The sequence below is a fragment of the Scyliorhinus canicula genome, chromosome 7 (genome assembly GCF_902713615.1).
Source record: "Scyliorhinus canicula chromosome 7, sScyCan1.1, whole genome shotgun sequence".
NCBI lineage: Eukaryota > Metazoa > Chordata > Chondrichthyes > Carcharhiniformes > Scyliorhinidae > Scyliorhinus > Scyliorhinus canicula.
In genome coordinates this window covers 211,024,960-211,052,125 of record NC_052152.1, presented here as the reverse complement: position 1 = coordinate 211,052,125, position 27,166 = coordinate 211,024,960, and the positions used below count along the sequence as shown (strand labels likewise).

General features: G+C 49.7%; 1 protein-coding gene and 1 non-coding gene across 2 annotated transcripts; both read right to left on the bottom strand.

Annotated features, from left to right (window-relative positions):
• Positions 1–342: 342 nt before the first annotated feature.
• tubd1 (tubulin, delta 1) lies at positions 343–26,907 on the bottom strand. The gene is made up of 7 exons (XM_038803852.1): positions 26,531–26,907; positions 22,411–22,627; positions 18,596–18,827; positions 9,751–9,915; positions 3,694–3,834; positions 1,886–2,069; positions 343–685 (listed from the first exon to the last, which is right to left on the bottom strand). The coding sequence occupies exons 1-7, from the start codon at positions 26,647–26,649 to the stop codon at positions 577–579; spliced, it is 1,167 nt and encodes a 388-aa protein (XP_038659780.1). The 5' UTR covers positions 26,650–26,907; the 3' UTR covers positions 343–576.
• trnam-cau lies at positions 25,556–25,628 on the bottom strand. Its single transcript has one exon. It is a non-coding gene; the product is annotated as a tRNA-Met (tRNA).
• Positions 26,908–27,166: the final 259 nt, after the last annotated feature.

Below are 27,166 nucleotides of genomic sequence, written 5' to 3'. Positions count from 1 at the left end.
GTGGGAAGTGAATGATCCTTCATAATAGAACATAGCTGGAAAGACTGCAAGATTGTACATGGTCCCACATTTGGCCAGAAAGTAACACACATGTTTGTAACTACCTGAGGTGTATCTTTGTTCTATCTACTATTTAAATGAAATTCACCTCTCTCGCCCGTTACCTAAAATTTGAAATTTGTTGATTTTGGTTGGTTTTTCACATTTAAAGTTTTAAAAGGTGAAATCTTGTCCAGCGGTTTCCATTTCATTGGCGCCTGGTTATTCCTTTTCCACAGAGATCGCAACATTACTTACAACAGGAATGCATTTTTATCATAGATAATACATTGCAGAAAAAACAAATGTTGAAATTCTTTATATTGCAAGATTCTTGATACGTTGGGTACAACATTTAATTATAAATAAAGACCAATTCAAAAGCTACAAGGACTTTTAACTATTGGGAACTGAAGAGGGAATGAGTTAAACTATTCTGGAATCCTCTACCTCGTCATGAGTAGCAGTCAAATACTCCAAGCTGTCATATCATTTACATATGATTACACCAAGGGTTCGGAGCCTAGAAGATCTCTTTTATGATCCAAGGTTAGAATAACTCGCAATGATCTGTTCTACGGTTGTAAAACAGTCCAGAAAGTCCTCTTCTGAGATTCCATGTTTCATGTACTGGTGCACAAATGCCCTACAAAACAGTACAACACAACATCAACAAATGAAAACAAAGATTGGCAAAACAAAAATTTAATTCTGGCTGAAATCTTTCCCAGGGCCAGGATTTTTTGCTCCACCCAGTAGGGTCATGGGTGAGGGGGTGGGGAGGAGCCCAGAATTGCACGGACAGGACTCCCTCGACCTCGAGCAATTTTATCCTTGGGCAGGAAAGGCCTCGGTTGAGAAGCTGATCTTCATGGGGAAGTCACGTTGCTGTCACTTTTAACGTCAGCTACAGGCTGTTTGCAGGCATTGTTCCACCAACGCTTGCTGCAAGTAATTCACTCAGACAAGATAACTAACAGCAATACCCTGTAAATTGGATCTCTTGAGATTAGAACTCCCCCAACATGCACAAAATTCAATTTTACTTGAGAACTGACCTCTAGAATTTCATCGACAGGAAACCTCCTAACCTGCCAAGAATCTAGCAGTTTACAAGACCCTTACTTCAACTTTAAATCAATTTTGTCCAAGAAACTAGGCCCGCTATAAAGGAGATGGTAAACCAGAGACCGAGTTGACCATAATTTGTAACAGTGTACAATCTTTAACTGTAACCTATCTTTGTGTCATATATGGATAAAATTGGGATTTTCGGGCCTATTGTGTGATAATACATCACCTAAACTTACAGAAGCTTACTGCTGAAATTATTTAATTGGGATCCATACTTCAGGGGCAAGAAAACACACAACTTTTACACACAACATATACTGATACCGGGCAGGAGTGGGAACACACAACTTCTATCCCAGACAAAACTAAGGGAAAAGATTAGAAAGTCGATATTAACGTAGCATAGACATATACATAGAACTTACAGTGCAGAAGGAGGCCATTCGGCCTATCTAGTCTGCACCGACCCACTTAAGCCCTCACTCAAAAGAATAAAGATACTGCAGTAATAGCAAACAATACAGGTTCACACATTCACACAGAACCTGCAAATTAACCAAGGGCGAGATCTAGTTGAAAGACTGTCTTTGGTAAAATGGGGGTACTAGCAACTAGTGTCTGCAGCCAACTGTTTGAATCACACAACTGACAGACCACGTGAACAAAGGAAATAAAATTACAAGAATAAATTACCTCCATAAGTATAAATAAAAGTCATTCAGGAGTGATCAAACTCTATTCTGAGAACTTGACATCTTAAACTGATACTAACCGGGAGGCAAACATATCCCAAGCTTTAGTCACAGTGTTGTCGAGGGGTTTCAGGAGGCACTGGCTGTTGCTGACAACAGTGGCAGATTTTTCATACTTGTTGAAGGTTGTGGAGGTTCGCCATACACTGAGGGCAGAATCAGCAGGCATCCAGGAGGTGTACAATGCCTGCTCTTTAAAACCACCTGATTAATAACATCATCACAGCAAGTTAATACCGAGTGCTAGACTGGAGGCAGGAGAAATCTGCTTCAGAAAGAGATTCGGTCACAAATTTAAACTAGAGACAAGAGCTGAGAACAAGAGGCAGGATTTTCCCCCACACAGAAAGGGATAAAGTGCTCGGGTGACCCGAGGACACCACATCGTTAACAACCGTTTTCTTTTTTTTCTGTTGAAGCTATTGCTGTACAAAGTTGAAAATAATGTATTTACTGCAGCTTTTTAACACTGATATTAGCAATTCTGGATCTCAAATTATGAAAGCCAAACAGGTTAAAGCATTGATCTGCAGCGGGACCTTCACCAATTCAAACAGCTCGATGTGATACAAATGTACCCAAATTCCCGATAACGGTTCAAGAAATAAGTTATAATATTGAAATGAAAAATGAAACGAAAATAGCTTGTCACAAGTAGGCTTCAAATGACGTTACTGCGAAAAGCCCGTAGTCGCCACATTCCGGCGTCTGTTCGGGAGGCTGGTACGGGAATTGAACCGTGCTGCTGGCCTGCCTTGGTCTGCTTTAAAAGCCAGCAATTTAGCCCAGTGCTAAGCCAGCCCCTATTAAATTCAGATTAACAACATGCATTAATATCAGGTTCAGCAGAGTTACAGATTATGGGAGGTTGGACAGTTGAGATATGAGATTCAGAGCCCGATTGGCCGGAAAACATCCAAAGCTTCTGTTTTATCTGTAGGGCAAGTTTAAATCCTGACGTTACAGCCTTGAAAAATGAATAAAGGAACGATTCATGAGATATAGAGTTGGCACATTGCTTGTAGATTGCAGGGAGGAGGGGGGAGAAAAAGGAAGAGGACAATGAGCAGATGCAGCAGCCAATGCGTTCACTGTACCTCGGTACACGTGACACTAAACAAATCCATCCATTCACTGCGAGGTCTCCATAGCAGATGCAGCAGCCAGTGTAATCACTGCAAGGTCACGATAGCAGATGCAGCAGCCAGTGCACTCACTGCGAGGTCGTGATAGCAGAGGCAACAGCCAGTGCATTCACTGCGAGGTCACGATAGCAGAGGCAGCAGCCAGTGCATTCACTGCAAGGTCTCAATAGCAGAGGCAGCAGCCAGTGCATTCACTGCGAGGTCCCAACAGCAGCCAGTGCATTCACTGCGAGGTCCCGACAGCAGCCAGTGCATTCACTGCGAGGTCACAAAAGCAGAGGCAGCAGCCAGTGCACTCACTGCGAAGTCTCGATAGCAGAGGCAACAGCCAGTGCGTTCACTGCGAAGACTCGATAGCAGAGGCAACAGCCAGTGCATTCACTGCAAAGTCTCGATAGCAGATGAGATGAATGAGCAGCTGTTGGTAGTGTCTGTAAAATCTTTTCTTGATTTCTTTAACATCCACCGGAACCATCAAACAAGCAGATAGGGCTTCAATTTAAATTGCATTAGGAAGATCGCACTGACAATGATGGTGTACTCTGAGCTGTACTGTGGTATCAATCTAGATTACATACTCTAGTTCTCGAACCCAATGCTGCCCGACTTAGCAAGAATATAAACTGAGGAAAATTAATACTCACAAATAAACCCAGAGGCTTCTATGTATACACTGTACTCACCCGTGTCAGCTTTTGATACATCCTTCCCTCGCAATACCAGTAGATTGGCCACAGAGGTATTGAAGTGCTGCTCCCTGTTTGAGGAAGGTTTGGCAGCTGGAGGGAGTCCCGCTGGGGGCAGCTTCACTCGCCAGTCAATACCTGACAACAGAAAGATATCCCTGTATTTCTCCAGAATTTATTAGTTAAAACATAGTGAAACAATTTGCCTGTTTGGGCGTTATCACTTACAAACAGACTCGAGGGACAGCGAGGCCTCTCCTGCTCCAGGGTACACCAGATTAATTGGCCAAAGTAGCTGTGAAAATGCAGTGATCCTTAAAAACAGATACGGCAGCTAAACAGCAATGGAATGGTGTTATTTAATGAAAAGATTTACCAAGTGAGCAGGAAACATTTTCCCTCCCAATATCACATTTTAATTAACTATTGCAATAAACAGACCGTGTGGTAATCACAATAAAACACATGCTGGGATTGTTTTCTATTGTTAGTGGGCAGCATGGTAGTTAGCATAAATGCTTCACAGCTCCAGGGTCCCAGGTTCGATTCCCGGCTGGGTCACTGTCTGTGTGGAGTCTGCACGTCCTCCCCGTGTGTGCGTGGTTTTCCTCCGGGTGCTCCGGTTTCCTCCCACAGTCCAAAGATGTGCGGGTTAGGTGGATTGGCCATGCTAAATTGCCCGTAGTGTCCTAATAGTAAGGTTAAGGGGGTGAGTTGTTGGGTTACGGGTATAGGGTGGATACGTGGGTTTGAGTAGGGTGATCATTGCTCGGCACAACATCGAGGGCCGAAGGGCCTGTTGTGTTCTGTGTTCTATGTTCTAAATCCTGTTGCACAATGTCTAAACTCCAGTTAACCATCTCGCCGAAGGCGGATATCTCCCTCAGTAGATGATACATAGAAGGTAGGAGCAGGAGGGGGCCTTTTGGTCCTTCGAGCCTGCTCCGCCATTCATCACGATCATGGCTGATCATCCAACTCAATAGTCTGATCCTGCTTTCCCCTCATAGCCTTTGATCCCTCAGTACAGCCTCTCTGGCAGCGTGGCACACCATCAGTACCGCCTCTCTGGCAGTGGGGTACAGCCTTCCAGCAGTGTGGTACTCCCTCAGTAGCACCCCTCAGGCACTGTGGCACTCCCTCAGCGGCGCCCTCTCTACCCCAGCAGTATTGGTGCAACCTCAATACCGCCCTTGCGGCAGTGTGGCGCTCCCTCAGTAGCTCACCTCCGGCAGTGTGTCACCTCCTCAATAGCACCCCTCCGCAGTGTGGCGCAGCCTCAGTACCGCCCCTCAGGCACTGTGGCACTCCCTCATTAGCACCCCTTCGGCAGTGTGGCGCTCCCTCAGTACCGCCCCTCCGGCAGTGTGGCGCAGCCTCCGTACCGCCCCTCAGGCACTGTGGCACTCCCTCATTAGCACCCCTTCGGCAGTGTGGCGCAGCCTCCGTACCGCCCCTCCGGCAGTGTGGCACTCCCTCAGTACCTCCCCTCAGGCACTGTGGCACTCCCTCAGTACCGCCCCTCCGGCACTGTGGCACTCCCTCAGTACCGCCCCTCCGGCACTGTGGCACTCCCTCAGTACCGCCCCTCCGGCACTGTGGCGCAGCCTCAGTAGCACCACTCCAGCAGTGTGGTGCAGCCTCAGTACCGCCCCTCCGGCAGTGTGGTGCAGCCTCAGTACCGCCCCTCCGGCAGTGTGGCACTCCCTCAGTACCGCCCCTCCGGCACTGTGGCACTCCCTCAGTACCGCCCCTCCGGCACTCCCTCAGTACCGCCCCTCCGGCACTGTGGCGCAGCCTCAGTAGCACCACTCCAGCAGTGTGGTGCAGCCTCAGTACCGCCCCTCCGGCAGTGTGGTGCAGCCTCAGTACCGCCCCTCCGGCAGTGTGGTGCAGCCTCAGTAGCCCTCCTCCGGCAGTGTGGCGCAGCCTCAGTACCGCCCCTCCGGCAGTGTGGCGCAGCCTCAGTAGCGCTCCTCCGGCACTGTGGCACTCCCTCATTAGCACCCCTTCGGCAGTGTGGCGCTCCCTCAGTACCGCCCCTCCGGCAGTGTGGCGCAGCCTCCGTACCGCCCCTCAGGCACTGTGGCACTCCCTCATTAGCACCCCTTCGGCAGTGTGGCGCAGCCTCCGTACCGCCCCTCCGGCAGTGTGGCACTCCCTCAGTACCTCCCCTCAGGCACTGTGGCACTCCCTCAGTACCGCCCCTCCGGCACTGTGGCACTCCCTCAGTACCGCCCCTCCGGCACTGTGGCACTCCCTCAGTACCGCCCCTCCGGCACTGTGGCACTCCCTCAGTACCGCCCCTCCGGCACTGTGGCACTCCCTCAGTACCGCCCCTCCGGCACTGTGGCACTCCCTCAGTACCGCCCCTCCGGCACTGTGGCGCAGCCTCAGTAGCACCACTCCAGCAGTGTGGTGCAGCCTCAGTACCGCCCCTCCGGCAGTGTGGTGCAGCCTCAGTACCGCCCCTCCGGCAGTGTGGCACTCCCTCAGTACCGCCCCTCCGGCACTGTGGCACTCCCTCAGTACCGCCCCTCCGGCACTCCCTCAGTACCGCCCCTCCGGCACTGTGGCGCAGCCTCAGTAGCACCACTCCAGCAGTGTGGTGCAGCCTCAGTACCGCCCCTCCGGCAGTGTGGTGCAGCCTCAGTACCGCCCCTCCGGCAGTGTGGTGCAGCCTCAGTAGCCCTCCTCCGGCAGTGTGGCGCAGCCTCAGTACCGCCCCTCCGGCAGTGTGGCGCAGCCTCAGTAGCGCTCCTCCGGCAGTGTGGCACTCCCTCAGTACCTCCCCTCAGGCACTGTGGCACTCCCTCAGTACCGCCCCTCCGGCACTGTGGCACTCCCTCAGTACCGCCCCTCCGGCACTGTGGCACTCCCTCAGTACCGCCCCTCCGGCACTGTGGCGCAGCCTCAGTAGCACCACTCCAGCAGTGTGGTGCAGCCTCAGTAGCACCCCTCCGGCAGTGTGGCACTCCCTCAGTACCTCCCCTCAGGCACTGTGGCACTCCCTCAGTACCGCCCCTCCGGCACTCCCTCAGTACCGCCCCTCCGGCACTCCCTCAGTACCGCCCCTCCGGCAGTGTGGCACTCCCTCAGTACCGCCCCTCCGGCACTGTGGCACTCCCTCAGTACCGCCCCTCCGGCACTGTGGCACTCCCTCAGTACCGCCCCTCCGGCACTGTGGCACTCCCTCAGTACCGCCCCTCCGGCAGTGTGGCGCTCCCTCAGTACCGCCCCTCAGGCAGTGTGGCTCTCCCTCAGTACCGCCCCTCCGGCACTGTGGCACTCCCTCAGTACCGCCCCTCCGGCACTCCCTCAGTACCGCCCCTCCGGCAGTGTGGCACTCCCTCAGTACCGCCCTCCGGCAGTGTGGCACTCCTTCAGTACCGCCCCTCCGGCACTGTGGCACTCCCTCAGTACCGCCCCTCCGGCAGTGTGGCGCAGCCTCAGTAGCACCACTCCAGCACTGTGGCACTCCCTCAGTACCGCCCCTCCGGCAGTGTGGCGCAGCCTCAGTAGCACCACTCCAGCACTGTGGCACTCCCTCAGTACCGCCCCTCCGGCAGTGTGGCGCAGCCTCAGTAGCACCACTCCAGCAGTGTGGCGCACTCTTAGTAGCGCACCTGCAGCAGTGTGGCTCCCTATCCACGACACGCAATTACCAGCAAGTGTCTCCACTACAACTGTGGCTGTGTACCTCAAATATTTTACATTCCCTAATATGGCCAAAGCACGTATTTACAAGCCTCTATTTACAGTTTGATTGGGCCTTAGCTTGTCCTCGGACCAATCCCCTGCTGCTTTGTCCCTTCTGCTTGTCCCTCACGTTCTTTTTGCATGCCTTCTCCCCCTCCTTCACCCCCCCCCCCCCCCCCCCGCATTCCTTTCCCTATCTATTCAGTGATTCGCGCATGTCTCCCCCAACCCATTTTTTCCTTGTCTCGTCTGGGGGGAACGTACTTCCTCCAACAGTCGCCCGTACATGTCCGCACAGTTTCCCTTCCTGAGGTCACCCACGTCCAGCAGTTCTTCTACTCACGGGTGTCTGGGGGCACATCGGCGTACCTGGGGACACGTCGGCGTACCTGGGGGCACGTCGGCGTGTCTGGTGGTACGACATCGTGTCTGGTGGTACGACGTCGTGTCTGGTGGTACGACGTCGTGTCTGGTGGTACGACGTCGTGCCTGGTGGTACGTCGGTGTAACTGGGGGTACGACGGTGTAACTGGGGGTACGACGGTGTAACTGGGGGTACGACGTTGTATCTGGGGGTACGTCGGTGTATCTGGGGGTACGTCGGTGTATCTGGGGGTACGTCGGTGTATCTGGGGGTACGTCGGTGTATCTGGGGGTACGTCGGTGTATCTGGGGGGTATGTCGGTGTATCTGGGGGGTATGTCGGCGTATCTGGGGGGTATGTCGGCATATCTGGGGGTACGTCGGCGTATCTGGGGGTACGTCGGCGTATCTGGGGGTACGTCGGCGTATCTGGGGGTACGTCGGTGTATCTGGGGGTTATGTCGGCGTATCTGGGGGTTATGTCGGCGTATCTGGGGGTATGTCGGTGTATCTGAGGGGTATGTCGGCGTATCTGGAGGGTATGTCGGCGTATCTGGGGGTATGTCGGCGTATCTGGGGGTATGTCAGCGTATCTGGAGGGTATGTCGGCGTATCTGGGGGTATGTCAGCGTATCTGGAGGGTATGTCGGCGTATCTGGGGGTATGTCAGCGTATCTGGGGGTACGTCAGCGTATCTGGGGGTATGTCCTGGTACACACAGATCAAGGACCCTCCCACGTCCAGGACCATGTGTGCCTTGCCCAATTCAGGATCTTTTCCCGGTCTTGGTACCAGTGCAGTTTCGTGATGATAGCCGCGGTTGCTCCCTTGCATTGAGCCTTGGCTGGAGTGACCTGTGGGCTGTCCACCTCTGGAGGCTGAGGAAGCTTTCCCCTCCAACCAACTTGCCCAGTATCTGGGCCACGTACTTTGTGAGGTTCTTGCCCTTGGTACTCCCCGGTAGGCTCTAAATGCGGAGGTTTTGACGGGGTGACCGGTTCTCCTGGTCCTCAAACTTCCCCTTCAGCATCCCTTGTGTCGCCATCAAGCTTGCCATCTGTCTCCAGTGAGACGATCCAGTCCCTCTAGTCAGTCGCAGCCTTCTCCAGCTCCCTGTTGTCGCCTCCTGTATCTCCAGTCGGCACTCCATCTTTTCCAGCGCGGCTTGGAGGGTGACCAGTGCCTCAGCTACCACCGCCATCATTTCTAATTTGACAGCATCTCTCTGCAATTGGAGCTCCTGTGTTAGGAAGTCCATTAATTTGTTTATCGGGGGGGGGGGGGGGGGGGGGGGCGGTCCTGTATAATTGCAGCAAGTCATCCCTGCTCCTGTACTTGAATCCTCTCACAATGAAGGCCAGAAAACCATTTTCCTTTTTTACAACCTGCTGTACAAGAGGACACCCAGGTCTTGTTGCAAGTTCCCCTCTGCTAAATTATGACCATTCAGATAATAGTCTGCCTTCTTGTTTCTGATCAATGGTAACCCCCAGGATGTTTATTATTTATAATGCTCCTGTGACGTATTAGTAAATAGATATATGGTTTAAGAAATTTATATTTGTGTGTTGGCCATAAGTTATCGCTTTAAATAAGCTTAACTTGTGTTTCCATATTTGGGTATTACGAAGTTGGCCCTCCCTACACCTCCAGCCCTACAATCCTCTCCCACCATAACTCTCCATTCCACTGACGCTTGAGCACCTTGTGAACTCCTCCACTGGCAGTTACGCCATTTGTTACTGCACCATCAGTTGTCCAAGCCCCACATTCAGATATCCCCTCCCCCAAACCCCTCGCCTCGCTGACTCCCTCACCTCCTGAATGATCCTCCTTAAATCTACTGCTTGGACCCCACCCAAAAACCTCTCCCGTGCCTCAGTATTCATGTTTTCTTTCCTCCCCCGTGTAACATTTGGGATATTTTTTCAAGTTAAAGGTACTACATAAATGCAAGTTGTTGCTGATTGCTCTCAAGAAGCCATGACTAACCTGCTTCCATTTTAGTGTTGGCAATGAGCATTTGTCTCAGATGCTTCATAAGAGCTGGCCAGGCGAATGTGCTGAATTGCAGAGATGTGTCAGACATTTGTGGGATGTTCATCAGACTTAGCAGTTTATACTCTGGATGTGTCACCAAACTTTCGAGCAGATCACCTGCAGACGGCAAAAAAGCAAACGTCAACTACAAGCTTTCGAACAAAAGAGTTATACACTTGAAAATGAAATGAAATGAAAATTGCTTATTGTCACGAGTAGGCTTCAATGAAGTTACTGTGAAAAGCCCCTAGTCGCCACATTCCGGCGCCTGTCCGGGGAGGCTGGTAACTTGTCTGCAACTTTTCTTTATTCATTCATGGGACATGGGTGTCGCGGGTAGGCCAGCATTCATTGCCCATCCCTAATTGCCTTAGAGGGGGTAGTTAAGAGTCAACCACACTGACCGTGAAGATTCAGTATTTTCTGTTGGATTGAGCTGTTTAGGCAAGAAGGTCACAGAGTGAAATAACAGCAAAGATTGTACGCAGGAAATAAGAATTAAATCATTATTGGTTAGACAAAGCCAAACTCGGCTTTAAAAACCTGCATGTTAGAGAAAGAACTAAGGGCGTTATGTAATTTGTGATCGGAGAAGAAAGACTGGATGTAATAATAGGATTTTAGTGAGTCCAGCAAGAAGTAACATCATGCAATATTGAGCCGGCCTCTGTGGGATCATTCACGATGGTCTAAAGTATGATGCTCATTAGTATTCAGCACAGATTTAAGAAATTATAGCTTTCAGAATAAGGTGGGTGAATTAACAGCACAAATCGTTGTAAACAGGTGCGATATGATTACCATTAGGGAGACATGGCTGCAGGGTGACCAGGGCTGGGAACGCAATATTCAAGGTACTCAATTTTTAGAAAGGACAGGCAAAAAGGAAAAGGAGGTGGGGTGACATTAGTAAAGGATGAAATCAGTGCAATAGTAAGAGGATATTGGCTCAGAAAATCTACATGTACAATTCGGCTGGGTGGAGCTAAGAAGCAACATGGGGTGGAAACATTAATAGTTGGCGATAAGCTTCCAAACGGTAGTGGTAAGTAGGTGACGGCATTAAGCAGGAAATTAGAGATGCACGTAATAAGGGTGCTACAGTAATCAGGGTGACTTTTTACCCTAGCATACTGACAATAGTACGGTGGTGGATTAATTTGTGGAGTGTACACAAAATGTTTTTTAGACCAGTATGTCGAGGAATGAACTAGGGAACAAGCCATCTTAGATTTGGTATTGTGCAATGAGAAGGGGTTAATTAATAACCTTACTGCGTGGGCTCCTTTAGAGAACAGTGATTAGAACATAGTGGAATTCTTCATGTAGGAGACACAAATAACTTCCCAGAAATACTAAGGAACCAAGGGTCCAGTGAGGAGGAGGCATGGAAAGAAATCAGTATTAGTAAAAAAAAATGCTTGAAAATTAATGGGACTGAAAGCTGATAAATCTCCAGGGCCTGATAACCTAGAACCCTGCGTATGAAAAGAGGTGGCCATGGAAATAGTGGATGGTTGGTTGTCATCTTCCAAAATTCTTTAGATTCTGGACAGTCCCAGTCATTTGGAGGGTGGAAAATGTATCCTCACTAATAAAAAAAGGAGGGAGTGAGAAAACGGAATTACAGACCGGTTAGTCTCACATCAGTATTAAGGAACATGCTGGAGTCTGTTAGAAAGCAGGGCCGGTTTTAAGCCTATTTGACCAATTTCATCCAATTGGGCCCCGCACCTTAAGGGGGCCCCGCACTAGCGGCGACAGAGTTACCGTTTGAAGCCTTTTCTGTATTCTAAGAGGAACTATAGGGTAGTTTTTACTTTTGGGGAACGCACCGCATTACCGTCGACAAATCCTTCAGCCCTGCGCCGCCAAATCCTTCCGCCCGGGTAAGTAAGTTTCAAAATTTTAGTATATCAAGCATTTAATGTTTTTTTTTTGGTTAAAGACGAGCATACTACACGAAATATAAACATACATAAATTTTTACTTTTGTAGAGTAGGGGCCCCGCCATCACTTTTATAATTGGGCCCGCAATTCCTAGCACCGGCCTTGTTAGAAAGGATGTGATAACATCAACGGGATAAGACAAAGTCAACATGGATTTCTGAAAGGGAAATCATGTTTGATAAACCTACTGGAGTTTTTTGAAGATGTCACTAGTAGAATGGATAAGGGGGAACCTAGTGGATGTGGTGTATTTGGATTTTCAGAATGCTTTTCCTAAAGTCTCACATAAGAGGTTAGTTTGCAAAATTGAAGTACATGGGATTGGGGATAATATATTGGCATGAATTGAGAATTGGTTAGCAGACAGAAAAGAGTGCATGAATAAATGGATCTTTTCAGAGTGGCAGGCGGTGAGTAATGTGCTACCACAGGACTCTGTGCTTCGGCCCGGCTATTCACAATGTACATCAACAATTTGGAGGAAGGAAAGAAATGTAACATTCCTAAGTTTGTTTCCACTTGATGGGAATGTAAGGATGATGTTAAGAGGCTTCAAGGCATCTTGACAAATAAATGAATAGGATGGGAATAGAGAGATACGGACCCAAGTGTAGGAGATTGTAGTTTAGTCGGGCAGCATTGTCGGCACGGGCTTGGAGGGCCAGTTCCTGTGCTGTACTTTTCTTTGTTCTTAAGTGCGAAGTTATCTACTTCAGAGTAACAGAATGGCAGAGTATTATTTAAATGGTGACAGATTGGGAAATGCTGACATACAAAGGTACCTGGGTGTCCTTGTACATCAGTCACTGAAAGCAAGCACGCGGGTACATCAAGCAGTTAGAAAGGCAAATTATAATAGGGAGCACGGTAGCACAGTGGTTAGCACTGTTGCTTCACAGCACTAGGGTCCCAGGTTCGATTTCAGGCTTGGGTCACTGTCTGTGCGGAGTCTGCACGTTCTCCCCGTGTCAGTGTAGGTTTCCTCCGGGTGCTCCGGTTTCCTCCCACAAGACCCGAAAGACGTGCTGTTAGATGAATTGGATATTCTGAATTCTTCCAGACTGAGGCACCCTCCAACCTCAGATGCTGCCGTCACTGTCCCCACAACCTCAGAGCCACCACAACCACCGGGCCTCTGGAGTACTTGGCTGGCGAGAATGGCAGAGGCGCCGTCAACAGTGCCCCTAAGGCTGCCTCCATCCGATCCCACGCCGACCCCTCCCCCACTACCTACTTCCTAACCATGACTATATTCGCTGCCCAATAGCTCATCACCCTTGGGGATTTCCCCACCCACACAAATCCCGAGGTCAAAGCATTAATTTTCCTAAAAAAAGGCCTTTGGAATAAAGATCAGGAAGTTCTGAAAGACAAAGAACCTCAGGAGTACCGTCATCTTTACTGCATGCACTCACCCCACCAGTGACAATGGGAGCAAGTCCACCTCTTAAAGTCCCCCTTCATTTGCTCAACTAACTGCACCAAGTTCAATTTGTGTAGTCGTTCTCATCCACGCGCCACCTGGATGTCCAGTACCTAAGGTTCGCCCCACCACTTTAAACGGCAGCTCGCCCAACCTCTCCTGCCTCCTTGCCTGGATCGGTAAAACCTCACTCTTCCCCATCTTTATCTTATATCTGGAAAATAGGCCGAATTCCTCTAAGATGTCCAGCTCGAAGATTATGTTACAGTTATATTGAATGTTGGTTCGGCCACATTTGGAATACTGTGTCCAATTCAGGTCACCACACTACCAGAAGGACGTGGAGGCTTTAGAGAGAGTACAGAAAAGGTTTACCAGGAGGTTGCCTGGTATGTCTTTTCGTCCGACGTCATTTCGTCCAACGACACTTCGTCCACGTCTTTTCGTCCAACGTCTTTTTGTCCGCCCGTCTTTTGGTCCAACGTCATTTTGTCCGGTGATTTTTTTCGTCAAAGATTTTTTGTGACTTTTTACGTGTTTTTGCTGGATGATTTTTTTTGTCAAAGACTTTTTGTAACTTGACTTTTAGTAACTTGCTTAGTAGCACCACTCCACTTTAACTTTTGTACATGGAAATCTTCTCTAATGCACATAATATACAATAAAGGATCTTTATTACCGGCCTCTTTCCTTTAACGAGCCTCGTTAAAGGATAGTTATTATCGTTCTCCTCGTTAAAGGATAGTTATTATCGTTCTCTCCCCTTTAACGAGCCTCGTTAAAGGATCCCACAGCGAAAATTGATTTCTTGAGGAATGTTGCTCACAATTTACATCAATTTTAAGTAATTTCGGGAATTCATCAGTAGTAAACTTTTAGATCTTTTTAACTGCATTTTTAGATTTTTTAACTTTTTAACTGCATTTTTAAGCTTGTATTTTACTTGAATTTCATCAATTACTTGCATTTTAGCAATTAAATTCACTTGCTGTATTGTGCCTGCTTTCTATCAATTAAATGCTTTTATACGGAGTTGATTTGCAATTGGTTAATTGGACGAAGTGACGTTGGACCAAAAGACGGGCGGACAAAAAGACGTTGGACGAAAAGACGTGGACGAAGTGTCGTTGGACGAAATGACGTCGGACGAAAAGACGCGACACGATGGAGGGTATTAGCTATGAGGAGAGATTGAATAAACTGGGATTGTTCTCCCTAGCGAGATGGAAGCTGAGGGGCTACCTGATAGAAGTTTATAAATTTATTTGGGGTATAGACAGGGTGAACAGTCGGATGCTTTTTCCCAGGGCGGAAATGACAATTACAAGGGGGCACAAGTTCAAGGTGAGGGGGGAAAGGTTCAGTGGAGATGTGCAGAGGAAGTTTTTTTTACACAGAGGGTGGTGGTGGCCTGGAATGCACTGCCAAGTGAGGTGGTTGAGGCAGATACGTTTGCAACCTTGTAAGACTTATCTGGATAGGCACATGAACAGACGGGGTATAGAAGGATACAGGCGGTTGGTCTAGATAGGACATGTGATCGGCGCAGGTTTGGAGGGACGAAGGGCCTGTTGCTGTGCTTATCGTTCTTTGTTATTTATCTCCCCCAGTGGGTCCGATATGTAAAGCAGCAGATCGTCCATGTACAGCGGGACCCTGTGCCCCCCCCCCCCCCCCCCCCCACTCACTGCCCTCTCGCGATATCCCTTCCCAACTTCTCGAAGCTCTAAGCGCCACTGCCAGTGGCTCTATCACCAGGGCAAAAAGAACGGGGGAGTGGGCCCCCCTGTGCCATGGTGTCGTCCAAAATACCCTAAACTCACCCAATTCGTCCTTACACTCACTACCGACGTCCTATCTATATATATATATATTTTTAATGTATTTTATTACAACCATATATCAAAACAGGTTACAGCAAATAAACACCCCAGGAAACATACTTCCCAGTAATCAACCATCCAGTCTGTACAGATTATTTCCCCTTTTTCACCCCTCCTCCCCCCGTGCGACGAACAGCTCCTCAGTCACAAACATCCCCCACTTTTTCTCAAACCCGCCTGCAGAGCCCCTTAACTCATATTTTATCTTCTACACCCGCAGGAAGTCGTACAGGTCACCCAACCAAGCCGCTACCCCCGGTGGCGATGCCAACCGCCACTCCAGTAAAATTCGCCACTGTGCAATCAGAGAGGCGAAGGCCACAACATTGGCCTTCCTCCACTCCATAAGCTCCGGCTTCTCTGAAACCCGAAATATCGCCACCAAAGGGTCCAGGTCCACCTCCTCCTCCTCCACTATCCTGGCTAAGACCGCGAACATTCCTGCCCAGAATCTTCCCAATTTTCGGCAACCCCAATACCCAGTGATTCGCTGCGCCCACCCACACCTCTCACACTTATCTGCTACCCACTGAAAAAACCCACTCATTCTCGCCCGTGTCATATGCACCACCTTAAACTCTATCAGGCTCATCCTTGCACAAGAGGAGGTCCCGTTTACCCTACACAGTGCCTCACTCCATACTCCCCAATTGATCTCCCCTCCCAACTTCTCTTCCCATTTCTCCTTGATATTCACTCTCTCCTTAACTCCCACTCTCTCCTTAACTCTCACTCTTAACTCCCGTCATGAAGAGCAAAATGGCAATCCGTGCAAGGCAGTGACATCCCTTTATGTCCATCTTTTTGACAGAGGTCATCTTTTAATTTATCTCATGTTGGATGCCATTTGTCACAGTGGAGGTGTTAACGTGGTGGTATTGTCACTGGACTAATAATCCAGAGACCAAAGGTAAAGCTCTGAGGACCCGGGTTTGAATCCCCACCACAGCAGATGCTGAAATTTGAATTTTTTTAACATCTGGAATTAAAAGTCTAATGATGACCATGAAACCATTGAAAATTGTCCTGAGATCCCATCTGGTTTACTAATGTCCTTTAGGGAAGGAAATCTGCCGTCCTTACCTGTCTGTCCAGACCCACAGCAATTTGGCTGACTCTTAAATGCCCTCTGACATGGAAAGTTGGGTGAGTCACTCAGTTAAAGGGCAATTAGGAATGAGTTTAAATGCTGGCCCTGCCAGCGATGCCAACACATGAATTAAAAAGAAACCATCTGCCGGACACTTGATAAGAGGGCACATGACGCTCTTATATCAACTCAGGAACGGCAACATGGAAGCTCATCTCAGGAAACATCAACATCAGATTTCTGAGTTCACCATTCTCCTTGGCTTTCACTTTTTCTTCTACTTTCATTGGTATCTTTGTTTCCCTCTTGTCGCCCCCTGTTTACCCAGGCTCCTATTACTCCGTTTAACCCCTCCCCCACAGCACTGGTGAATACCATGCGAGGATATTGGTCCCGGTCCTGCTGGGGTGCAAGCAATCCAGCTTGTACACGTCCAATCTTCCGCAGAATTGGTCTCAATGTCTCAGGAATCTAAGTCCCTCCCCCTATACCATTTCTCCAGCATTTAACTGGTCTATTTTCTATTCCTGATCTCGCTAGCAGGTGGCACTCGGCGTAATCTTGAGATCCTGCTCTTTATTTCCTAGCTCCCTAGATTCGGCTTTTATGACCGCATCACTCTTTTTACCTATGTTGTTTGTACAATATGGACCACAACCTCTGGCTGTTCACCCTTCAGAAAGTCCTGCAGACGCTCAGTGACATCTTTAACCCTGGCATCAGGGAGGCAACATACCATCCTGGTGTCACGTCTGCAGCCACAGAAATGTTCCACTTACAAGAGACATCAGAGCAAACGTAGGCAATTCGACCCATCGATTCAACTCCGCAGAAGATCCCCTATCACTATTACTCTTCCACTCTTTTTTTTTCTCCACCCTCACCCCGTGCAAGTGAATCACTTGTGGTGCCATGGACCTGGCCCTTGCTGCACTCCCTGGGAACCCATCTCCTACAGCAGTATACAAAACAGAAAATTATGGGGTGATCAGATCGAGGTTTACAAGAAAACATCACAAATAGATTCTGTTCGAGTTGGCAACTTGATCGAATCATTTAGAGAGTTTTATGTTGTTTAAGATCCGGTCTAGATTAGATATCAGGAAATTGTTCTTTTCCCAGAGAATGCAGCCTCTGGGAGAGGCAGCTAGTGCAGGGGACACTGACTCACTGAATTCCTTCAAGCAAGAGTTTGTTTCAGTTTGAGGCAAAAACCACCTTTTAGCAACGGTACAACAGCCAAATATTAATCAGAGCCAGGGTGATCTTTTAGTTTTGACTGCCTAAATGGAGTGGAAAGGAATTTTCCAGGCATCCCCCTTCCCCTGCAAATTGCACAGGGTTCTTATCTGATTGTTTTTGTCTCTTCCAGCAGATCCTGTGGCTGAGGGTGTGGTTGGGAGTGTCTGCATGGAGAGTGGCCCAATCGTTTGGGACAGGTTCGATGAACTAGGAGGATTTTCTTGTCTCAATTTTAGACAGAGGAAATCAGACACCATTCTTTGAAATATTCAGAGACGTCCTGGTACACACAAAGTAATTGAATAAAATGTTACGACAATTATTGTGCTGTTTTTGGTGACCGGGTCTGAGGAAAGGCAAACCCCAAAGAAACTTTAGCCACATGATAATGTGGATTTTAATGCAAACCGATTAAATAAGAGACCCAACAAGGGAAGAAGTGTGCTCTTTTATGCCCAAATGCAAGACAGAAACCATGCAAGGGAGAGTCTGCAAGAGAATGTTCATGAGAAAGAGTGAGAGAGAATGAGCATGAGTCAGCACCAAACAAAGGGAAAGAGCGCATATGTTCAACCAAGAGCAAGTGCATTCACCAGATAGACCATGTAAGCACGTTATGGGGATTGGGGTGATTAATCCAAACATTCCACATCAGTAATCACTGACTTTGCAATGTGGAAAAAGGGTACAGAAATTGATTGAAACATTTAACCTTGTAGAAGAATGATAGAGGGAAAGCGGTGGTGATATTGTCACTGGACTAGCAATCCAGTGACCCAGGGTAAATTTCAGGCAACTAGGATTGAATCCTACCATGGCAGGTGGTGAAATTTGAATTCAATAAAAATCTGAAAGTAAAAGTCAAATGGTGACCATGAAAACCTGGTTGATTGTTGTAAAAACCCATCTGGATATTAATGTCCTTTTGGGAAGGAAATCTGCCGTCCTTACCTGGTGTGGCCTATATGTGAACCCAGAACCATAATTCTAAAATGCACTCTGAAATGGCCTAGCAAGCACTCGGTACAAGGGCAATTAGGGATGGGCATTAAAAAAAAAATTCATATAATAAAGTGCCTGCCACATAGAGACAAAAAAATCCCTTTCCTTCAGTAAATACAAATAGGTTACATCTTATTTATCTGACGACTGGAATGATACGAGATTATAAAGCCTGGGAAAGTCAACAAAACTAATTTACTTCTTACCAAGAGGATTTGAAAAATATTGTGAAGCACTCCACCTGGTGTATGCTGGCTGTAAGATACTGCCGAGCTGGTGAGCAATGACTTGATTGATGTCTGCGAAGGAAATCTGCTTTACATTCATCAGCTGGGAGCAGATCTTGTGAACAGTGTCATTCTCATGAATCAGAAGCGCATCAGAAGACTGATACAAGTGAGAGAGTGTCAGCACCATGTTATAATTCTGCACAATCACCTGACGAAGAACAAAGTGCTCTTTCAGTAGGAAATCAAAACAACAAATGTTCCCACTGTCTTATTCCACAGTCACCCTGAAGCTCAATGTCTTAATAATACTAATCTTTATTGTCACAAGTAGGCTTGTGACAGTAACTGCAATGAGGTTACTGTGAAAATCCCCTAGTCGCCACACTCCGGCGCCTGTTCGGGTACACAGAGGGAGAATTCAGAATGTCCAAATTACCTAACAACACGTCTTCCAGGACTTGAGAGAGGAAACCGGAGCACCCGGAAGAAACCCACGCAGACACAGGGAGAGCACGCAGACTCCACACAGACAGTGACCCAAGCCGGGTCCCTGGCGCTGTGAAGCAACAGTTCTAACCACAGTGCTACCATGCCACCCAGCCACACTGTAACTCACTGTCTTGGCCCCACAGTCACCCTGTAACTCACTGTCTCACCCCCCCCACAGTCACCCTGTAACTCACTGTCTCACCCCCCCCCCCACAGTCACCCTGTAACTCACTGTCTCACCCCCCCACAGTCACCCTGTAACTCACTGTCTCCCCCCCACAGTCACCCTGTAACTCACTGTCTCACCCCCCCCCCCAGTCACCCTGTAACTCACTGTCTCCCCCCCACAGTCACCCTGTAACTCACTGTCTCACCCCCCCCCCCCCAGTCACCCTGTAACTCACTGTCTCCCCCCCACAGTCACCCTGTAACTCACTGTCTCACCCCCCCCCCCAGTCACCCTGTAACTCACTGTCTCCCCCCCACAGTCACCCAGTAACTGACTGTCTCACCCCGTCACCCTGTAACTCACTGTCTCACCCCCCCCCACAGTCACCCTGTAACTCACTGTCTCCCCCCCCCAGTCACCCTGTAACTCACTGTCTCACCCCCCCCCCACAGTCACCCTGTAACTCACTGTCTCACCCCCCCCCCACAGTCACCCTGTAACTCACTGTCTCACCCCCCCCCCCAGTCACCCTGTAACACACTGTCTCACCCCCCCACAGTCACCCTGTAACTCACTGTCTCCCCCCCCCCACAGTCACCCAGTAACTGACTGTCTCACCCCCCCCCCCACAGTCACCCAGTAACTGACTGTCTCACCCCCCCCCCACAGTCACCCTGTAACTGACTGTCTCACCCCCCCCCCCCACCCCCACAGTCACCCTGTAACTCACGGTCTCACCCCCCCACAGTCACCCTGTAACTCACTGTCACACCCGCCCGCCACAGTCACCCTGTAACTCACTGTCTCACCCCCCCCCCCCCCCCCCCCACCCCCACAGTCACCCTGTAACTCACGGTCTCACCCCCCCCCCAGTCACCCTGTAACTCACTGTCTCACCCGCCCGCCACAGTCACCCTGTAACTCACTGTCTCACCCCCCCCCCCCCCCACAGTCACCCTGTAACTCACTGTCTCACCCCGTCACCCTGTAACTCACTGTCTCCCCCCCCCCACAGTCACCCGGTAACTCACTGTCTCCCCCCCAGTCACCCTGTAACTCACTGTCTCACCCCCCCCCCCACAGTCACCCTGTAACTGACTGTCTCACCCCCCCACAGTCACCCTGTAACTCACTGTCTCACCCCCCCCAGTCACCCTGTAACTCACTGTCTCACCCCCCCCCCCCCAGTCACCCTGTAACTCACTGTCTCCCCCCCCCAGTCACCCTGTAACTCACTGTCTCACCCCCCCCCAGTCACCCTGTAACTCACTGTCTCACCCCCCCCAGTCACCCTGTAACTCACTGTCTCACCCCCCCCCCACAGTCACCCTGTAACTCACTGTCTCCCCCCAGTCACCCTGTAACTCACTGTCTCACCCCCTCCCCACAGTCACCCTGTAACTCACTGTCTCACCCCCCCCCCCCAGTCACCCTGTAACTCACTGTCTCACCCCCCCCCACAGTCACCCTGTAACTCACTGTCTCACCCCCCCCCCCCAGTCACCCTGTAACTCACTGTCTCACCCGCCCGCCACAGTCACCCTGTAACTCACTGTCTCACCCCCCCCCCACAGTCACCCTGTAACTCACTGTCTCACCCCCCCCCCCAGTCACCCTGTAACTCACTGTCTCACCCCCCCCACAGTCACCCTGTAACTGACTGTCTCACCCCCCCCACAGTCACCCTGTAACTCACTGTCTCACCCCGTCACCCTGTAACTCACTGTCTCCCCCCCCCCCCACAGTCACCCTGTAACTCACTGTCTCACCCCCCCCCACAGTCACCCTGTAACTCACTGTCTCACCCCCCCCCCAGTCACCCTGTAACTCACTGTCTCACCCCCCCCCCGTCACCCTGTAACTCACTGTCTCACCCCCCCCCCACAGTCACCCTGTAACACAGTCTCACCCCCCCCCACAGTCACCCTGTAACATACTGTCTCACCCCCCCCCACAGTCACCCTGTAACACAGTCTCACCCCCCCCCACAGTCACCCTGTAACATACTGTCTCACCCCCCCCCCACAGTCACCCTCTAACTCACTGTCTCCCCCCCCACAGTCACCCTGTAACTCACTGTCTCCCCCCCCCCAGTCACCCTGTAACTCACTGTCTCCCCCCCCCGTCACCCTGTAACACACTGTCTCACCCCCCCCACAGTCACCCTGTAACTCACTGTCTCCCCCCCCACAGTCACCCTGTAACTCACTGTCTCACCCCCCCCCCCCACAGTCACCCTGTAACTCACTGTCTCCCCCCCCAGTCACCCTGTAACTCACTGTCTCCCCCCCCCAGTCACCCTGTAACTCACTGTCTCCCCCCCCTAACTCACTGTCTCACCCCCCCCCCAGTCACCCTGTAACTCACTGTCTCCCCCCCACAGTCACCCTGTAACTCACTGTCTCCCCCCCCCACAGTCACCCTGTAACTCACTGTCTCCCCCCCCCCACAGTCACCCTGTAACTCACTGTCTCACCCCCCACAGTCACCCTGTAACTCACTGTCTCACCCCCCCCCCCACAGTCACCCTGTAACTCACTGTCTCACCCCCCCCCACAGTCACCCTGTAACTCACTGTCTCACCCCCCCCCCACAGTCACCCTGTAACTCACTGTCTCACCTCCCCCACAGTCACCCTGTAACTCACTGTCTCACCCCCCCCCCAGTCACCCTGTAACTCACTGTCTCACCCCCCCCCAGTCACCCTGTAACTCACTGTCTCACCCCCACAGTCACCCTGTAACTCACTGTCTCACCCCCCCCCCACAGTCACCCTGTAACTCACTGTCTCACCCCCCCACAGTCACCCTGTAACTCACTGTCTCACCCCCCCCCCCCACAGTCACCCTGTAACTCACTGTCTCACCCCCACAGTCACCCTGTAACTCACTGTCTCACCCCCACAGTCACCCTGTAACTCACTGTCTCACCCCCCCTCCCACAGTCACCCTGTAACTCAGTCTCACCCCCCTCCCACAGTCACCCTGAAGCTCAGTCTTAATAATAACAATAATCTTTATTAGTGTCACAAATAGGCTTACATAAAAATACATTTTGCAGTAGGCTTACATTAACACTGCAATGAAGTTACTGTGAAAATGTCACCAGGGAGTAGTCCAGGGACCTATCTTACCTCTCCAGTTCCATATGGCCAGGTGAGCTGGTTCAATATGAATGAGTTTGGGTACATATCCCGCAAACACTGAGTGACGTATGTTCCCAAACCAGAGCCGGTGCCTCCAGCCAGGCTCATCATTGCAAAAAAGCCACTGAGTCGTTCACACTTCTCAACCTCCCGCCGGACCAAGTCCATCACGGCTTCTTCATGACGAGGACCATGAACACAGAACCTGGGCAGAACACACACAAACCTTTTTTATTGGTGCTTAGGTAAAGGGGAAACAGAAAAAATAAGCTTTGTATTTCTACAGTTCCGTTTACAGATGCCCTCAAGCACTTTACAGGCAATGAAAACTTCTACATTATACTCACAATTGTAACAATCTGCGCACAGCAAGCTCCCACACGCAACAGCTGAAACAGATTTCTTAAAATTTTGGCTGAAGAATGGGTATTGGCCCTGGGAAGTGGGGAGAACTCCTCTGCTTTTTTTTTTTATTACAATCTCGGAGCAGACCCCAACAGTGGCTGGAAGACTAACAGAAATCCCAATATTTTATTTTGATTTTGTAAACTGGGAGGAAAGGATACCTCACTCCAGGAGTGATTTCATGAGGAAATAGAGATATGGTATTTTAAAACAAACTTTATTACTGACACAGCATTGAAATATCTTAAACATCACAAAAGAAAATAGCTTACAATTACCCCTTAAACAATGCTAATCAATACAGTGACACAATAACCCTTAACTGCTATCTTTCTTCCCATTCAAACAACAAAACCATCTCAGATCTCAATCCACTTTTAAATACAGTTAGCACTCTGGAATATTGGCTGTGATGAAACTCCACTTTAAAAAGATATTTTCCAAATGAGTTGTTGTGGGAAGTTATAAAGAAGGCGTGAATTGTCGGTCTTTTTGCCCAAGGCTTTTATCAGGGGGGTGGAGAGGCGGATCTCCTTGTTTGTGGGGGGGGGGGGGGGGGAGGGGGGGGAGAGGTGGCTAGGATTAGGAGGGTGATACTGCAGAAAGGGGGGGGGGTTTAGGCCTCCCAAATTTGTTGTATTATTATTGGGATGCAGAACTGGAGCAGGGATTGGGGGGGGGGGGGGGGGGGGAGGGGGAGAGAGAGAACCTCTGCGGGTGAGGACGGAGGTGGGCTCTTGCAGGGGGTTGGGGTATTGGGCACTGGTAATGGGCCGCTCCCGATAGCCCCAGGAAAGTTTTCAGCAAGTTCGGTGGCGGTGGCCACGTAGCAGATTTGGAGGCAGTTTAGACAGCACTTGAGGCTGGAGGCTGCATCGGGGGATGTCGATTAGGCGGAATCATGGGTTTGAGCCAGGGAGAATAGATGTGAGGTTTCGGGGATAGGAAGAGAGGGGGATGAAGGATCTGTTCCTTTGGGGGGGGGGGGGGGGGGGGGGGAGGATTGTGAGAAAATTTCAGGTCTATGCAGGTGCGGGACTTCGCGAGGAAGGTCTCCTGCCCTTCTCGATAGTGCCTGCCAATCACTGTTGGAGAAGGTGCTGTCAATGTGGGGGTTTGGGGGGGGGGGGGGGGGGGGGGGGAGGGGGGTCATCTTGGCCATTTACGGGAGGATTTTGGAGGAGGATGGGGTGTCCATGAGGGGGTTAAGATAAAGAGCTGGGGGCGGCACTGGAGGAGGAATTGTGGTGTGAGGTGCTGCAGAGGGTAAATGCCTCGACTTTGTGCGTGAGGCCGGGGCTGATACAGCTGAAGGTGGTGTGCAGGTCACACCGTACAAAGTGTAGGATGAGCCGTCTGTTTGAAGAGGTGGAGGATGTCTGTGAACGATGTGGGACGGGCCTCGAGGACCATGTAGATATGTTTTGGTCCTGCCCAAAGCTGGAAAGGTTTTGGAGGGGATTTACAGGTGGACGTGGAACCCAGTCCCCTAGAAGCCATATTCAGGGTGTCAGACCAGCTGGAGTTGCAGGCGAGTGGGGGTGGGGGGGGCAGATGTTATTTCCTTCACCTCGCTGATCGCTCATAGGTGGGTCTTGTTGGGGTGGAGGTCAGCTTCTCCACCCTGTGCCTCAGCATGGCAGGGAGACCTGTTGGAGTTCCTGACCTTGAGGAAGGTGAAGTTCACGCTGAGGGGGCGAGTGAGGGGTTATGGGGGCGGTTTAGCACAGTGGGCTAAACAGCTGGCTTGTAATGCAGAATAAGACCAGCAGCGCAGGTTCAATTCCCGTACCGGCCTCCCCGAACAGGCGCCGGAATGTGGCGACTAGGGGCTTTTCACAGTAACTTCATTGAAGCCTACTCGTGACAATAAGCGATTTTCATTTCATACGACAGACCCCTCACCTCTGGAATCAATCTAGTGAACCCCCACTAAAGGACATTAGTGAATCAGATGGGGTTTTTACAGCAATTGACAATGGTTTCATGGTCATCATTGGACTTTTAATTCCAGATTTTTATTGAATTCAAATTTCACCATCTGCCCTGGTGGGATTCGAACCTGGATCCCCACAGCGTTACCCTTGGGTCTCTGGATTACCAACGACAATTCCAGTACATCCTGCTAGGAATCGGAAATATTCTGTATATGTTGGGACTATGCAAGTCGCCTCAGTTTAGTTCTCACATCAGAGTTTGAGGTTGCATGTTCTAACTATTGAATGAGGGCTGTGAGTAGCAACAGAATATTATCTAAATGGGGAGAGACTTGGCGGAGCTCCAATGCAGAGGGATCTGGGTGTCCTCGTGCAGGAGTCAGAAAACGAGCATGCCGAGAAAGCAAATGAAATGTTGGCATTTATAGCAAAAGGAATTGAGTATAAAGGTAAGTGTTGTTGCAACTGTACAAGGCATTGGTAAGAACACACCTGGAGTATTGTGCACAGTTTTGGTCCCATTATTTGAGGACAGATGTAGTGGCATTGGAGGCAGTTCAGCAGGGGTTCACTAGATTGATTCCAGAGGTGAGGGGTCTGTCGTATGAAATGAAAATCGCTTATTGTCATGAGTAGGCTTCAATGAAGTTACTGTGAAAAGCCCCTAGTCGCCACATTCCGGCGCCTGTTCGGGGATGCTGGTACGGGAATTGAACCCGCACTGCTGGCCTTGTTCTGCTTTACAAGCCAGCTGTTTAGCCCACTGTGCTAAACCAGACCCTAAAAGCGTGTGCCCCATGTGAGGCTCGAACCCACGACCTTCAGATTATGAGACTGATGCGCTGCCTACTGCATTAACGAGGCTCTGAGGAGAGATTGAACAGTTTAGGCTTAGATTCGCCAGAGTTTAGAAGAATGAGGGGAGATCTAATTGAGGTATACAAGATGGTAAAAGGTATGGATAAAGTAGACGTGGAGCTGATGCTTCATCTTGTGGGGCATTCTAAAATGAGAGGTCATAATCTTAGAATAAGAGGTAGCAAATTTAAAACAGATTTAAGGAAAAACTACTCCCAAAGGGTTATGAATCTGTGGAATTCGTTATCCTAGAGTGCAGTGGATGCTGGGACAGTGAGTAAATTTAAGGAGGAGTTAAACAGATTTTTAATTGGTAATGGGTTGAAGGGTTATGGAGAACAGGTAGGACAGTGGAGTTGAGGCCAGGATGGGATCAGCCATGATCACATTGAGGGTGTTAGGCTCGGGAGGCTAAATTGCCGACTCCCGCTCCTAGGTCATGTGTTCTAGGCAGGAGATGCTCTGGCTGATTTCGCAATCCAGCTCTTGATCTGTAACATTGTAGGTAGATGAGGATCATATCAGCCATGATAGAATCGTGGAGCAGATTCGATGGGCCGAATGGCACAATTCTGCTCTTTTATCTCATGAACTTGTGAATACCCTTCGTAGGCACCTTTAAGAAAGGAAGGGACTGGGAAACAAGGAAGAATTGTTGCTTAGAAAATGCCAATTTCTGATCATCTTTCCAAAGCAACAAAATGATGGACAGTGGTCAGACATCCATTCATAAATACAAAGAATTGACCAATAGGTGTGTAAATTACATTTTCCTATAATGATGCGTTAGTGGTTTTTGCTTTTGCCGGAGACTTGGAGTCATTTTGATTTCTCTATAAGCGAATGATTGTTAAAGGGAAGGATTGCTGGGTCAGAGGGTGTTAAATGATGGGTAGATTCATTCTTACCCATTTGCCCAGTTGTTTCCGGATCCTTGTTTCTGACAGAAGTAGGATTGGTTTCCGTATCTCCAGCACCCTGATTTTGCAGTTTTGGATAAAGTACGACTGATGACCTTTGGCTCCATGTCGACGAGGATGGCCCGAGCTATTGGCAATGCTGAAAATCACACCAGTACTGGGAAATTACACCATAATCTGTGAAAGTACACATCCCAGCTATCAACCATAGCACAAGAACCTGGCTCACATTTTGTTCAACTCAAAAACCCAGGGGCAGGATGATGTTCCACATTGTGACAGGGAAGACCATAAGACATAGGAGCAGAATTAGGCCACTCGGCCCATCGAGTCTGCTCCGCCATTCAATCATGGCTGATATTTTCTCATCCCCATTCTCCTGCCTTCTCCCCATAACCTGATCCCCTTGTTAATCAAGAACCTATCTATCTCTTGTTATGGGCCAGGGTTTAGAGAACCCCAAAGTGTGTCATGGAGTTCACCTGACCCACGTCTTTTACTAGATTGTGGTATGGGGAGCACACAGCCCACTCTATAGGTGTGGTGCAGTAGAAATTAAAAATAATTTTTAAAGCAACACAATGTTTATTCTATGAACTCAGTTAACCCTTTTAAAACATAGTG